The sequence below is a fragment of the Equus przewalskii genome, chromosome 3 (assembly GCF_037783145.1).
Source record: "Equus przewalskii isolate Varuska chromosome 3, EquPr2, whole genome shotgun sequence".
NCBI classification, from domain to species: Eukaryota; Metazoa; Chordata; class Mammalia; order Perissodactyla; family Equidae; genus Equus; species Equus przewalskii.
Window position 1 is genome coordinate 3,461,529 of NC_091833.1, and position 16,280 is coordinate 3,477,808.

At 51.5% G+C, this 16,280-nt stretch overlaps 1 protein-coding gene across 18 annotated transcripts in view; it reads left to right on the plus strand.

Moving 5' to 3' along the window:
• NOD2 (nucleotide binding oligomerization domain containing 2) overlaps positions 1-16,280 on the plus strand; it is a 36,319-nt gene that overhangs the window by 7,083 nt on the left and 12,956 nt on the right. For 12 of the 18 annotated variants that reach the window (XR_011537901.1, XR_011537900.1, XM_008528783.2 and 9 more), the window contains 4 exons: positions 6,664-6,769; positions 9,755-11,570; positions 15,228-15,311; positions 15,517-15,600. Coding sequence is in view for 15 of the 18 variants with exons in the window: in XM_008528783.2 (XP_008527005.2) it covers positions 6,664-6,769; positions 9,755-11,570; positions 15,228-15,311; positions 15,517-15,600 (2,090 nt within the window). In the remaining 3 variants the exon portion in view is untranslated. The remainder of the gene's footprint in view (positions 1-6,663; positions 6,770-9,754; positions 11,571-15,227; positions 15,312-15,516; positions 15,601-16,280) is intronic. The other 6 variants (XR_011537902.1, XM_070611860.1, XM_070611859.1 and 3 more) reach the window with 2 other exon arrangements.

Sequence of the window (16,280 nt, forward strand, 5' to 3'; positions counted from 1 at the left end):
CTCCTCAAAAGGTAGCCAGGCCAGTAGAAGTTGCTCAGGACTTTTGGTATCTTACCTCTTGTGATGATAGAAGGTGTTGTGTGGGGGCCAAGCGTGGATTCTGGAGTCAGAATGACGTGGCTCAGGGCCTGCTCTGTGTGGCTGCTGGCTTCTCTAGGGACACTCTCCACCCTTCATCTTTCCTGTTCCAGTTTCCTCACATGTAAAACATCCATAAGGCTCTTGGGAGAATTCAGTGAGTTGATCTGTGGGACACTTAGAACAGTGCAGTGCACAGGGAGCTCTCCTCAGCGTGACCAGCGGCTGCTGTCAGTTCTGTTATCAGTGGCAGTCTGCTTGTACACTTGCATTGCCGTCTGTTCTAAAGTAACAGCTCAACAGATCATAACAATTCATTGAATTAGACCTGTATTCAGCAGTTGTTGTAGCGCCCCGTGTACTCCCATAGTTTGAACACCCGCATAGGATTTCCCATACGAAATCGCATTAGATCTTACACGTTCCGAGTTAGGATGTGACTGCCTCTGAAAACACCGTTCCATGAGAACGGAAAAGTGTCCACTGGGTATTTTTGAAACTCTTTGTTTTATTTTCCCCTAGACAATGACCCTCAGGCCTCCTGTGATGCAGCAGGAACGGTCATTAACATTCCACTTCATAGACTGGGAAATTGAGGCCCAGCAAGGTGGTTTGAGTAAGCTCACAGTAGTTAATGGGAAGGCCAGGGCTGGCCCTGGTGCCTTGGTTCATTCATTTATCATTAATTTCTTCATTCATTCATAGATGCCTTCTATGTGCCAGGCTCTGTCTTAAAGCTTATTGTGCTCTGAGTGCCTTGCACATAATAGGCACGCAATCAATACTTGTGGATGAAATACATGAATTACTGAGTGAATGAATGAATGGGAATTACATTGCAGTGTTAGGATGAGCTGGGTTGGGGGGCTTTCTAGTTTTTATTTTTGTCTGTTTTGAAAAAAATTTATTTACTGTCCAAGTGAGTTTAGGTAAGCCTAGGTTGAGACTGATGGAATAAGCCAGTCTGTCTTCAAGGCCATTTTAAAGCCAGCTCAAGGTGGCCAAGTAGTTAGAGAGCAGACATGGTGTGGTCTGCATGTGAAAGCTACAGTCACACACTGAGCACCATGTCTGTGAGCCTGGCCCTGTGGGGATTACAGAAGACGTGTTAGTTATTGTACCTACCTTGGTATCTTTTGTGATCTGTTGGTGGGATCGAATCAGCCCACATGGGAAGTTAAAGGGTTGTGTCTTACCCTCTTTGGTCAAGGGCCCAACAGTGTGGTCTGGTCTGGATGCTCTAAGGGGTTTGGAGAAGATGGCCTGGAAGCCTGGGGCCCAGGGGAGCCAGGGCATGAATGGAGGAAGTGTTTGGATTGAGGAAGAAAAGAAAATAGGATGACTGATGAGTCAAAGAAGAAATCATAACAGAAATCAGAAAATATTCAGAACCAAACAGGAGTGAGAATATGATTTATAGAAATTACAGGATACAGCTAAAGTAGAACATAGAGGGAAATTTATAACCTTAAATGCTTATAGTAGGAAAGAAGAAGGGCTGTATTTTGATGAGCTAAGAATCCATCTTAAGAAAGGGCTAGGTAGACAGCAAAAGCGTTGAGGGCTGGGATGGAGCTGAGCACGTGGAGAGGATGGCAGACGACGTCTGAGGGTTATAGGGGTTTGTAAAGGGCCTGGGCTGCCTGAGGTTTGTGTCTGTAGAATCAGGGCTCGCCGAGCCTCCCTTGAGCTCTGGCGTTCTATGAGTCTCTAACTTAGTAGCTGAATTTCTGATTCACTGTGGGTGGCACTTGTGGTATACCCAAGTAACGTATCTCCCCAATCCAGGACTGCCATGTATATTCTCGTAATAATTTCCTATAAAGAGGTGATTGTCATGGATTGTGGGTTGGGGACTAAAAAATGTTGTGGAATGAAACAAAATGCAAGTAAAAGAACGGGATCCCTAAAATGCCCGTGGCTGCTGTTCACTGAGCAGCTGCCTCCTGCGTGCCAGGCCCCACGCTCAGCCCTTTCTCTCATTTAAGCCACACCTCAACCTGCCAGGGTGTCGTGTGGCTCCACTGTTTCTTAACCATGAAGAAGCTGCCCAGTCACCCATCGGGGAAGTGGCCCAGCTGGAATTTGAATCCAGGCCTGTTTGTCTCCATAGCTCGTCCTCTTCTCTCTCTGTCATGAAATGTGAGGACTTCATGGGGGTAAACTTGCTCTGCTGGGCATAACAGTTGTTAGCAAACCTGAGGCTCGAACACCAGCTGTAATACCAGCTGTCCATCTGACTCGTGCAACTGCTAAAGTTGATAGGACTGGGGTGTCAGACTGAATCGTTTGGCTCCTTCACTATATTAACCCAACAGGTTTAATGTGGGAAAGGTACTGTGCCTACAGAAAAGTGTATAATTTCATGTTATGGCAGAATCGTATTCCCATCACCCAGGTGAAGAAATAGAAAGTCACTAGTACCTTACTCAATTGAAACTACTAGTGTAACAAGTAGCCCAACTGTTATGTTAATCATTTGTTTGCTTTTCTTTATAGTTTTAACACATTATACAATAAATCCCCAAACAGTGTATTGTTTTGTTTTGAAAAACTGCACAGCAAGCACAAACATAGCTGTGTCCGGAAAGGGCAGTGTTGCCTTTCCTTCTTGGATGAAGGCTCCCAGGAACAGGGAAGCTGGACAGGGTCTCAGGGTCAAGGTCGGGCTTTACCTTCTCGGGGAGCTTATAAGGGCCCCTGCTGGGAAGTCAGTGGGCAAAGTCGATAGTGAGTCCTGGGAAACAGAGGGCTCCCCACAGCTGGAGGATCTGGTGGGGTGGGTGCGAGTCAGGGGCCGGATGTCGAGCAGGAATACGGTCAGAGGAAGTGGGCTGCTCTGTACGTTCAGCTGTAAGCTTGCCAAAGGCTCTTCCAGCTCCCAGGCATAGGGCAAAGCCAACCCTCTGTGGGGTGAAATGAGTGTCCTCAGCTGATCCAGGGAGCAGGGGTTGACAGAAAGAATGGTATTAGCCATGGTGCAGACAAGCCAAATACAGATAAAGCTTAGAGCCAGGCCTGTCTGGACATCTCATGGGTAACTGCCTTCAGCACGTCTGTGTCTTGGGTCACACTGGTCCAGTCTGTCTGGCCGGCGGCCCTCTACTTGTAGTACAGAGCTGTCATCCTGAGATTTCCCTTTCTAGTCCCCCTGCGTTGGTTCTCCTGTTTCCTGAATACCGTGTCTTCTTTCTTGGTTTGTTCCAGTTTGGTGGATCACGTCCTCCAGTCACTTCTTCAGAGTGAATGTATGGGAGTTAAAATGTCTGAGCTCTTACTTGAAAGGTTTCCTAAGGCTCAATCGATAGTTTGGCTGGGTATAAAATTATGGGTTGGTCATCATTTTCCTTCATAATGTTGAGAGTGTTACTCCCTTATCTTCTCTCTTGTAGAGAAGAATTGCTGGAAGGATTCCAAAACCATTTTGTAACTCTTTCCGGAAGCTTACAAAATTTTATTTTGGTCCCTAACATTCTGAAATTTCACAACTATGTGCGTGGTGTTCTTCCATTGTGCTGGGCACCCAAGAGGCACTTTGCACCTGGAAACTCATGTCTTCATGTTCTGGAAAATTTTTGTGATTAGTTTATTGATGATTTCTTCCTATTTCCTCTCTTCTATCTTTATGGAATTATTTGAATTTTGAACTCCTGGACTGATCATCTAATTTTCTCCTATTTCTCATCTGTTTTCCATCTCTGTGTCTTTTTGCTGTACTTTCTGTATGATGCCCTCAACTTTATTGTTAAACCCTTGAGTTTTTCATTTTGCTGTCATTCTTTTAATTCCAAAAGCTGTGTTTGAATGTTCCTTATTATAGCATCCTGTTCTTGTTTTATGGATGCAATATATTCTCTTACTTAAGGATCATAATGATAGGGTGTTTTCGTAATTGCTTTTCACCCTGCATAACCTTTTTATCCTACAAGTTGCTTTCCCCTCCCCTACTTGTTTGGCTTATATCTCCCATATTAGATGCTTTCTTTGGGCTTATGATAATCCTTCGTTGTCTGCTCATGACTGAAATAGAATACTTTAAAACTTACTGGAAACTCAGAGCACGCAGCTGAAGCTTGTCTACTTTGAGTTTCACTGTAGAAATCTTGGGAAATGGCAGTGTTTGTGTCTTTAGACCTTTCCTCCTGGGTTGGTCAAGTTCCCGGTGTAGACTTCCCAGCCCTCCCACCTAGAGGTAAAGGTCTGACTGCCAGAGCTGTGGAGCCAGTGAGTGGGAGAGCTGGGCAGTTACAGTCGTGGGATGCTCAGCATTCAGTATTCACTTTGCACATGGTCTTTGTTTTGGTGAGGAAAGTTGGCCCTGAGCTAACATCTGTTGCCAATCTTGCTCTTTTTGCTTGAGGAAGACTGTTGCTGAGCTAACATCTGTGCCCATATTCCTTTATTTTTTGTGGGACGCCACCACAGCATAGCTTGATGAGCAGTGCTAGGTCTGTGCCTGGGATCCAAACCTGTGAACCCCGGGCTGCCGAAGCGGAGCATGCAAACCCGACCACTATGCCACCAGGGCAGCCCCCACACTTGGTCATTTAAAACCTCTGTTTGGGGTATGGTCCCCACCTCCTTCATCTGTACCTGGTACCTCACAGTCCAGGGGCTCTGTTTTAGCTTTTCCAGGATATAACTCTCCACGCTTTGCCATGGCAGGGCAAGCACAGTTGCTAGTGGCTTGGCGTGTGTAAGGGCAACTGGAGATCCGTTTCATCAGGCACTCTGACTCAGCCTTCCTTGGTTTAATCATTTCCTTGGTTCCAGAGGTCCCTGGTGCTCTTAGTTCTAGCAGGCTTTGCAGATTCTGAGACACAGATTGTGCGGTTTTCAGTTTTCCCATTGTTCCTTAGGATTGGGCGTCCTGGACTCTTCTAAATCTATTACTATTCGTTCATTTGGCAAGTCCTGGATCACCAGTTCAGGCACTATTCTAGGCATGGGGGTTACAGCAGTGAACAAAACAGACAAAACTCCTTGTCCTGGAGATGCTAAGATGCCAGTGGGGAAGAGAGACAATAAGCCGGAGGAAGTGAATCACAGAGCGTGTTGGAAGGTGGCATGTGCTGTGAAATAAGTAGAGTGGGTTTGAGAGGCGCAGGGGCGGGGGTACGTGCTCGCCTATTAGAGCCGTCAGGGAGTTCAACCTGAGAAGGTGAACTCTGAGCAAAAACCTGAAGGAAGTGACGGAAGTAGTCATGTGGCTAGCTGGGGGAAGCGCATTCAAGGCAGAGGGGACAGCCAGGGCAAAGGCCCAGAGGTGGGGGCCTTCTTGATATTTTCAGGAAACAGGAGGCTGGTGTGCTGAGTGGCATGAACAAGGGGAAGAGGAGTGAGAGGTGAGGCCTGAGAAGTAACCAGGCTCCAGATGGTCGCAGGTGGGACTTGTCTGTTGGGGCCTTGTCGGCTACTGTTGGGCCTGGGTTTCTACTCTGAGAAATGAGGGAAACATTGGGACATATGTAGTAGGAGTGGTGTGATCGGGCTTTTATTTTTAAAGAATTACTCTCTAACTGTGGTGTTGAGAACAGATGGTGGGGACAGGGACAGGCACAGGCAGCCCGGTGATGCAGCCTTTGCAGTTTTCCAGGTGAGCCATGCTGGTGGTTTGGACCAGGACAGCAGTAAAGGAGATGATAGGAAGAGACAGGGCTCTCCTGCTGTGCATCCGCCGTGGTAGACACTGGTCACTTGTGGCTGTTGGGCACGTGAAATGTGGCCCGTCCACAATGACATTCTATTTCAAAGACTTAATACGAAATTACATGTTGATATGGTAATATTTTAGCTATGTTGGATTAAAGAAAATATATGATTAAAATTAATTTCATCTTTTTTTATCTTTAATAATGTGGCTATTAGAAGATTCAAAATTACACACGTCTTGCACGTATCTCGTTATATTTCTACCACGCAGTGCTGTTCTGGATCCACTCTGAAGGTGGAACCAGCAGGATTGGCTGGTGGCTTGCAGAGGAGAGGCTTCAACGATGACTCCGAAACTTTGGGGCTGAGCAACTGGAAGGATGGAGTTGCCATCAGCTGAGATGAGGAAGGCTGTAGGTTTGGGGTGTGTGTACACTTGGAGTTTAGTTTGGATATGTTAAGTGGTGGTGTTTATGAGACATCCAGGTGGAGGTGCCGAGTACACGGTTGGATGTGCACATCCAGGGTTCAGGGGCGTAGCTCAGGTTGGAGTTGGGAACACGGGAGTCCTGCGCAGAGATGGCGCTTCATCCAGGAGACTCAGTGAAATCACCTCTCTTCCAAATGATTTCCAGCTTCTAGGATTGTTTTCCCTACCCTCGTAGGTTTGTAGGTTTATGTCTTTTTTTTAAGTAATTTGCTCTTTCAGTGGGTTTTGGGAGGCAGCCTGACTGGATGTGTGTGTTTAAGTATTCATTTCACCCCCCAGTGCTGTATCAACTTCTTTAAACCCGTCCTGTTGTTTGGATGTTTTTCTGGTCTTTTATTGTGGTGGAAGAGAGAGGCCTATGAAATTGTGGTAATCAGTAGAAACCTTCCCACACCTCTCTATCATCTTTTCTGGAAAAATAATGGCTTTTGCTTTCCCCATAGGCAAGAAGGCTCCTCGATCTTGCCACAGTGAAGGCGAACGGACTGGCTGCCTTCCTTCTACAACATGTTCAGGAATTACCAGTCCTGTTAGCCCTGCCTTTCCAAGGTATATATATGGTCTTCTCAGCTCATCAGAAAGGGAAAGAAAAGCCATATGGATTTATGGTTAAGAGCCAAAACTCGGGAGTGAGACGTGTCTGTTAGAATCCCGCTTACTGGCTGTGTGAGCCTCCGTTTCCTCATTTTAAGGATAACACCACTGCCGTCTCTCTGGGCTACTGGGAGGATTAAAAGGATGAACATGTGTGATAGGGGTTAGCTTTTATTACTTCCCACACTGCAGAGTGATCACTGAAGCTGCCTTGTTTTGAGGGCTAATACAGGAGTTCCTTACGAGCCAAACATTATCTGTACTGAAAAGATGTGCATACACCTTTTGAGACAGGGCTGGTATCTCTTGATCTCTGCAGTTCAGCTGCTCACTATCAGAAACGCAAGGACCGGGGCTGGCCCCGTGGCCGAGTGGTTAAGTTCGCGCGCTCCGCTGCAGGCGGCCCAGTGTTTCGTTGGTTCGAATCCTGGGCGCGGACATGGCACTGCTCATGAAACCACGCTGAGGCAGCGTCCCACATGCCACAACTAGAAGGACCCACAACAAAGAATATACAACTATGTACTGGGGGGCTTTGGAGAGAAAAAGGAAAAAATAAAAAATCTTTAAAAAAAAAAAAAAAAAGAAACGCAAGGACCAAATGGATTTAGATAATGTGGGATCTCTCATTGCACATGGTCACAGCCGGAGTCAGGACTGAGAGAGGTGGATGGCACAGCCTGGACATCCAGGCATCCTGCTGGGTGCTTTGTTTACGCTATCTGTCCTTTGCCTTGAGAAGTAGGTATTGTTTTCTCCACTTTGCAGACGTGAGAACTGAGGCGGGGAGGTTGAGTGACGAGGTAGGGGTGGGGGGGGTGGGTCTGGTTTTGGACTGTCTCCACCTCTGCTTTCTCTTTTCTTGGGAGGAGAGCTTGTCAGCTGTAAAGAGAGGACGCAAGCCTGGTGCTCTTCCAGTCTCGTTCCCATGTCACCGTAGGGAAAGCTCAGTTGCTGGGGGCCCGGACCTGTGCGGGTGCTAGCAGGTGGATTTCTCTCCCTGGGCCCTGCCCTCTGGGCAGTGGGCATACCTGTGGGAGGGATGGCTGGAAGCCAGTGCGCAGCGCCTGGGTGTGCACCCTCTCACCCGAGGACAGCACGCAGATGTCAGTGCAGGGCAGGGGTGCCCGGCCTGGCCCTTGGTTAATGTCCACTCTTGATCTCATTGAGCACACCTGGCCGTCCATGAGTCATAGCATCGTGCTGTGGTACCAGACTCCCCAGGGTGATGAGCTGAGCGGTGACGACTGACATATGTGTGTTTGTTTTCAAAATGAGAGACAATTTTTTTTTCTGGAGAATTTTGATATTATTAGTGATGGCTGGAAAACCTGCATTGGAAATCAGGATATTGGAGAGGAGACAAGCTATTTTGTGGTCTCCGTTCAGTGCTCCTGGTCTATCCAGAGGGCATTAAGAGCAATGAGCATTGTCAGCCCTGGGAGCAGGAGAGGAAATGCAAGCACAGGGCACGTCCTTTGTGTGACTGCAGATGCAGCTTCCGTGTGCGCAGAGCTCTCTGCAAGAGTTAGCTGTTCACCTTAGGGCTGAGAACAAATGTACAGAACTTGGTTGGGGGCAGTGAGACCGTGGTCATGAACCATGCTCTGAGGTCCCACCACCCTGGACTCTGGACTACCACTTCCCCATTTCCTAAAGGGGGAACCAACCCCTGACACAGGAAGTGGTTTGCTCATGTTGGCATTAGGGTGATAAAGGAAAAGCAGCAGCCCTGTGGACACACCCTCCTCATGAGAGCTCAGACTGCAGACGATTGTGTGAAGAGGATGGGGAAGGGGGTCTTGATCAGGGGACCTTGGCCAAGTGCCTGCCCTGGGCATCCCGGTGACCCTGAGGCCATCCAGTCCTGGCTCCACGCAGATAATCCAGGATAATCTCCCCATCTCAAGGTCTTCAGTTTAATCACCTCTGTCTAGTCCCTTTTGCAAGTAAGGTAACATATTCATAGATCATGAGGATTAAGATGTGGACATCTTTGAGGGGCCCCTGTTGTGCCTACCACACTCACTCATAATAATGGTAATAAACACCATTTTCTGAGAGTCTGCCATATATCAGACATTCTTCTAAACTCTATTTTATCTCATTTCCGCCTGAAACAATCCTTCAAGGTATGAATTGTCCCCATTTTTACAGATAAGAATCTGGGGGCAACTGGGGCTGGCCCAGTGGCATAGTGGTTAAGTTCGTGCTCTCCGCTCTGGAGGTGGCCCAGGGTTTGCCAGTTTGGATCCTGGGTGCAGACATGACTTATCAAGCCATGCAGGGGCAGCGTGCCACATACAAAATAGAGGAAGATTGGCACAGATGTTAGCTCAGGGGCAACCTTCCTCACCACCACCACCAACAAAAAGACTATGGAAGCCAGAAAGGCTTGCCTAAGCTAATGGCAGACCCAGGTTTCAGGCTCGGGTCTGTTTGCAGAAACTGGGCTCCTGAGCCCTTAAACCTCCTGTTTCCCTTTACAAAGATGCACCTGAGGCTGAGTGGACTTATCTAAGGCCATTTAGTCAATATGGCAGGACAGGCATCGGAATGCAGGTCTTGTGACCCCAGCCAGGTGCTCCTCCTCCTCTCCAGCCCTTCCTGATGTAGTAGTTACAACAATGCCAGCTAGCGTCTTTGGAGCGCACACTTTGTGTTGACACTGAATGAAGCATTGACATGCATTATCTTAATTGATCCATGTAGAAACCCTATAAGGTAGGGATTGCCATTTCTTTCACTTCACAGGGAAGGAAACTGAGGCATAGGAAGGTTACGTGACTGTCCTCAAAGTCCATGTGAGTGGAGAGCCAGACTGGCACCTGCTGGCTGTTCCCTCCCATCTGTATCATCACATTACCCCACGCAGCCCACTCTCTGGTCAGGTCCCATCTTCCCCCCGGTCCCACATCATCTCCCTCTTCTGTCTTCCAGATGCCGCATGTAAGAAATTCATGTCCAAGCTGAGGACCACGGTATCTGCTCAGTCTCGCTTTCTGAACACCTATGATGGGGCAGAAAATCTTTGCCTGGAGGAAATATACACAGAGAATGTTCTGGAGATCCGGACGGAGCTGGGCATGGCTGGACCCCCGCAGCAGAGCCCTGCCACCCTGGGCCTAGAGGAGCTCTTCAGCACCCGTGGCCACCTCAACAAAGATGCGGACACCGTGCTGGTGGTGGGCGAGGCGGGCAGCGGCAAGAGCACGCTCCTGCAGCAGCTGCACCTGCTGTGGGCTGCGGGGCGGGACTTCCAGGAGTTTCTCTTTGTCTTCCCGTTCAGCTGCCGGCAGCTCCAGTGCCTGGCAAAACCACTGTCCGTGCGGGCACTGCTCTTTGAACACTGCTGTTGGCCTGACCTTGGCCAGCAGGACGTCTTCCAGTTTCTCCTTGACCACCCTGACCGCGTCCTCTTAACCTTCGATGGCTTTGACGAGTTCAGGTTCAGGTTCACGGATGGCGAGCGTCACTGCTCTCCGACCGACCCCACGTCTGTCCAGAATCTGCTCTTCAACCTTCTGCAGGGCAACCTGCTAAAGAACGCCCGCAAGGTGCTGACCAGCCGTCCGGATGCGGTGTCGGCATTACTCAGGAAGTACGTGCACACGGAATTCACCCTCAAGGGCTTCTCGGAAGAGGGCATCGAACTGTACCTGAGGAAGTGCCATCGCGAGCCTGGGTTGGCTGACCGCCTCATCTCCCTGCTCAGAGCGACCTCAGCCCTGCACGGTTTGTGCCACCTTCCTGTCTTCTCATGGATGGTATCCAAATGCCACCAGGAGCTGTTGCTGCAGGGTGGGGGGTCCCCAAAGACCACCACGGATATGTACCTGCTGATCCTGCAGCATTTTCTGCTGCATGCCTCCCCACCAGACTCAGCCCCCGGTGGTCTGGAACCTGGCCTGCTTCGAGGCAGGCTCCCCACCCTCCTGCACCTCGGCCAGCTGGCTCTCTGGGGCCTGGGCACGTGCTGCTATGTGTTCTCAGCCAAGCAGCTCCAGGCAGCACATGTCGACAGTGAGGACATTTCTCTTGGCTTCCTGGTGCGTGCCAAAAGGGCTGTGCCTGGGAGTGCGCCCCCCATGGAGTTCCTGCACATCACTTTCCAGTGCTTTTTTGCTGCATTCTACCTCGTCCTCAGTGCTGACGTGCCGCCATCCTCCCTCAGATACCTCTTCAGTTGTGGCAGGCCAGGCAGCTCGCTGCTGGCCCGGCTGCTGCCCGCCATGTGCGTGCAGGGCTCGAGGTGCAAGGAGGACAGCGTGGAAGCTCTGCTGCAGGAGGCCGAGCCTCACAACCTCCAGATCACAGCCGCCTTCCTGGCGGGACTGTTGTCCCGGGAGCACCGGGGCCTGCTGGCCAAGTGCCAGGGGTCTGAGACTGCCCTGCGCCAGCGCCAGGCCTGTGCCCGGTGGTGCCTGGCCCGCAGCCTCCACAAGCATTTCCACTCCATCCCACCAGCTGTGCCAGGTGAGGCCAAGAGCATGCATGCCATGCCCGGCTTCATCTGGCTCATCCGGAGCCTGTACGAGATGCAGGAGGAGCGGCTGGCACAGGAGGCTGTGCGTGGGCTGGATGTCGGGCACCTCAAGCTGACATTTTGCAGCGTGGGCCCAGCCGAGTGTGCTGCCATGGCCTTTGTGCTGCGGCACCTCCGGCGGCCTGTGGCCTTGCAGCTGGACCACAACTCTGTGGGCGACGTTGGCGTGGAGCAGCTGTTGCCTTGCCTCAGCGTCTGCACTGCTCTTTAGTGAGTGCTGCTGGGCGATGCCGGCTGGGCACGGTGGGGATGCCACCATGGAGGCGCCGGTGCAGGAGCACCATGCTGGGATGCCCTGCCACCCTTTCTGTGCAGCCCTGCCCGGGCCCCCTCTCCAGTGTGGGTGTTAGTTTAAACAAAGGATAATGATGGGCGTAACTCATTGAACGTCCTATGTGATGGTCGCTGCGCTGGACGCTTCCCGGAATTACCCCGTTCAATCCCCACAACCACTCTGGGCTGCAGCAGAGACATTCTTAACCCCATCATCTTAGATTTGAGGCTCAGAGAAGCGAAGTAGCTTGTCCAGGGTCACATAGAGCTGGGATTCACAAATTATGCCTTTCTGGTTAGAAGCCCTGCTCCCCCCAAGCAAACTGTCTATGGACGGGCTTCAGAGGCTCCGTGACAACCTTGAAGTCACGTGCACAGTTTTGTGTAATATGTGTCTGTATTAGGAACGACCCCACATCAGAGGTGACGAAGATCCCAATGAGATGGGAATTTCGGGACCCAAGAAAGAGAAGTGGCTGCAGAGTTTCGTCTGCACCTTTATTCCCTATGTAGCGCTGTGTCCAACGAAATCTTGGCATCACCCATGCTACTTTCTGCCCCCTGTTGGAAGGTGTGGGGTCCCCCCTCTGGAATGTCGGTGCCCAGCACTCGGGGGCCTCTTTCCATGTCTTGGGCCGGGTGAGGGCCGAGAGCGTGCCCAGGTGTGGCAGCCAGCTCGCCACAACCTCCCAACTTCTTGTCCAGCCTTGAAGGGGGATGTCCTGCTCCGTATTTGTAACCTCTGAGAAAGCAGAGGTTGTAGCTTAAGGTTAATGTCTACTCACAGCTTCCCAGGGCTTTTGGTCCTCTCCGGGTGACCTTATTTGACCCTAAGCAAGGGACTTATCTCTCCTGGAATATATTAGGATGACATACCTTCTCTAGGCCAAGGCAGCAAGCTTTCTTTTCTCAGTGAAGCAGACACGCAGATATCTACTAGAGACTGTGTGGTGACCTTTGTCATCTCTTACATAGGGACCGTGGCCATAAGTTTATAAATATGTAATAATAATAATATAATCTATAACATATAGCAAGTTAATGTGTCTATTATATGTAGTTAATACATATGACAAATATGAATATATCAGGGGAAACAGAAGATACACTTAAATCGGGTGATTTGAGAAGAGTTTAACAAAGGACTGTCTACAAAGGCCTGGGCAGGCATTAGGAAGAGCAGAGAGGACTGGGGCAGGGTGCTGGGGCGGGGTGGGCGGGGTTGTTCTCCTCCTGGGGCCTGGATGGGCAGGGAAGGAGTAGTCACTGGCTGCGAGGAAGGCATGGGGTGGCAGCCGCCCCGAAGCGGGGCCTGGGGGAGAAGCCTGGCCCCTGCTCTCGTCTCCCCTCCTGCCTCTGCCAGGGCCTTCTGCTGGCTTGACTAAGCAGGGGGCCAGAGTGGGTGCCTGTCGCTGCCGGTGACGGGAGTCCGCCCCCCAGGGCTGAGAGCCAGGCAGAGAAGACATTTGAATGTGCATTTTTCTGGATAGAGGATGCCTGGTTCTCATAGGGGTCCTTGAACCCCAAGAGGTCAGGAACCGCTGGCCTGGCTGCTCCTCACAGAGCCTTCCTGAGAATGAATGGATCCTTTCTCCTCGGTTAGGAAAGCCCACGGGACTCCCACGGCGTGTGGAGCTGAGGGCCTGTCTCTATTTTCAGAGAAATGCGAGGACGGTCTGGCTGTAGTGCTCAGAGTGTGGTGTGCAAAGGGGCTCGTGGAAGGCGGCTTCTTGGGCCTTTCCCAGCAATTCCCATCCTGTAGGCTGGGAGCCCAGGAATCTATGTTGTTAACCTAGTAATTCTGATACAAGTGGTTCAGAGGCCACGCTGTGAAGATGACTGGTCTGTGGGCACCAGCCTCCTGTTCCGTTAGCAGTTAAAGTCCTCGACCACGTTCCACTGCTCTTTACCCTGCGCTGTGGGGGAGGGGAGGCAACCGTGAGGCTGCTGAGTGGGCCTTTTCTGTGTGTGAGAGAGGGACGGAGACAGAGACAGACCAAGACTCAAGACAGACAGTGGTGGGGGGGCCGCACAGAGAGACTGTGGGAGGCGGGGAGGGAAGGAAAGGGGAAGGGGGGCTGGAGACAGGCCTCTCCTCGCACACAGTCCCGCCCAGCTGCATCTCTCCCACTAGAAGTGTTTCCCTGACAACCGAAACCCTCAGCCTCCAGGAAGCCCCGGAGACAAAGTGTCCCTCTATAGGTTTCTTTAGACCCTGGCTCTGTCTCTAGGGGGATGGCGTTCAAAGTGTTGTGGCTGTGACCCATAGTGAGTAAGTAAGGCATGTAAAGCTGAAACAAAGGCTTCAGAGAATGACTTTCCCTTATTCACTCTGATACACTCTGCTCTCTTCTGTCCTTTTTCTGTTTTAAAAATGCTGCTCAATACCTTCAAAGTTGATTTCATGACCCATCGGTGGGTTATGAAATCTGACCTTAGAGCCCAGAGAAGGCCAGAAGGAGAGCCACACAATGCCATGGTTAAGAGTAAGCTTTGGGGCCGGACCACCTGGGCCCAAATCCTTTAGGCGCTGTGCAGCCTTGGGGAAGTCACTTCACTTGCCCTGCCTCAGTTTCCTTCTGTCTAGTGGACGTCTTCATAATCCCTACTTCATGGGCTTTGAGGATTAAATACTATTACTCTTGGGAAGTGCTTGGGACAGTGCCAGCACATCAGATGCGCTGTCCATGTGACCCATCATGGTTACAGGTAGCTTTTACCTGGTGCCACGTGCTCACTGGGTGCACTGTCCGGTGCACTGTCTCTAAATCCTCACCTGGCCGGTGAGGTCAGCAATGCCATCCTTCCCTTTCGGCAGATGAAGGGACCAGCAGATAGTATAAGTGGCCACTCAGGATGGGCACTTCCACTGAGGGAGTCCGAGCGAGCCTGAGCTGTCACCTTTATCACTTAAACCCCCCCCAAGTTTGCCTGAAGGGGAAGACCATGCGGACCCCACGAGACGGTATTTCAGGGGCACTTTCAGACAATCTTGTCATTGGGTGAGTTTTAGGAACGCTGCCCCAAGAGGAGCATCAGAGGGGACCTGCTGGGCGGGATCTGGCCTGCAAGAGTGATGTCATTGGAGTGAAGGGCTGGTCAGTGGGGCCTCACTAGCCGCAGCTTGCATGCTGGTTTTCCAGTTTTGGCTGCTCTCCTCTAGCTGGTCTGCCATGTGCTCGCCTGGACAGCGGTCACCACCACTGCCCCCAGGGGTCCCCTGCCTGGTTCCCTGGCACCTTCATGGGCATCAGGTGCTTCCCACCTCAGAACCTTCTGCGAGGCAGCTGTGATTCTCGTGTCCACTTTGCAGAGCTGGAAACTGCCTCGGATTGGGGCGCTGACTCCCGGGGGTTCCGTGTCTGTCAGCAGGGCTCTGGGTCCCCACTTCCTGAGCCGTCCCCCGTGTAGTGTGTGATGTCAGTACCCTGCCAGGGGTGGAGGGAGTCTCCCCTTTGCTGGGGTGCTCCGTCTTTGTGGTGTTTCCCAGAAGCACAGATGCTGGCACTTTGCAGACGAGTAAAAGTCTCTTTTGGGGTTTTGTTCAGGATCTCATCAGCTCGTTTTCAAATTTATTTATTTTGTCTCTTTTAGCTTGCGAGATAATAACATCTCAGACCGAGGCATCTGCCAGCTCATCGAACGTGCCCTTCACTGCGAGCAGCTGCAGAAGTTAGCGTAAGTCAGGCTGGCCATGGACCTGGGGCCCAGTGTCCCCAGCCTCACTCTCGGCCGTGCCTCCTGGGGTGGGGCATTCGGGAGGCTGGAGGGCTGGAGGGTGCCGGCTGACTCCTGTCCTGAGGGAACAGGCTACCAGGGGTTTGGGTGGTCACTCTCCTTGTCCATGCTATCTCCATGTCTCCTCTTTCATGGAACTTTCTAGTCTGTTCAACAACAAGCTGACGGATGGCTGTGCACACTCCATGGCCAGGCTCCTTATGTGCAAGCAGAACTTCCTGGCCCTCAGGTGAGCCCAGGGCTTCCCTGCTCCCGAGATTGTTTCCCACAGCCAAGCAGTCGCTCTGCTCTGGGCCCTGGCTTGCCACTGCTGGCTCCTGCTCTCCCAGCTGGATACTGGTGGGGTCTCCTTTTGAGCAGGGTTTGCAATGCTATGACTCCCCAGCAAACTCCCGGAGCGCTCTGCTGAGGGCTCCCTGCCCTTTGACCTTTAGTCTCCAGGGCTGAAGAGGGTTCTAGGCCCTTTTCCTTCCCTGTGTCTAGGAGTATCACAAACTCTCTGGGCTTCCCTGGTGTCCATGGAGCCCGTGCTGCGGGGGGAGGTACACGCCAGACACTTGCCACCTCAGCTGTGACAGCAGTGGCCGAAGAGCTCTCAGGAGGCCCCATCACTGCTGGCGGGTGCGGGGTTCCACGCAGCCTGGGAAGTCTGTGCTTCCGCTCCTCCTCACTCTCCTGGCCTCAGCGGGAGCCTCTCTCCTGTCTGACACCATTGCATCCCTGCTCCAGCGGGTCTCCACGTTGGCCTGGCTTCTCTTTCTCTCTGGGATATTCTTGCCTCCTGGATTCACGAGGCAGTAAAAGAAGACAAAGTGACGAGCTGCTTCCATCCATTCTTTCTACCCACGGGGCTGGGTTTGGGCATGGGAACCGCCATTTTTAAATTGTTGACCACGTAGCTCCGTCTCA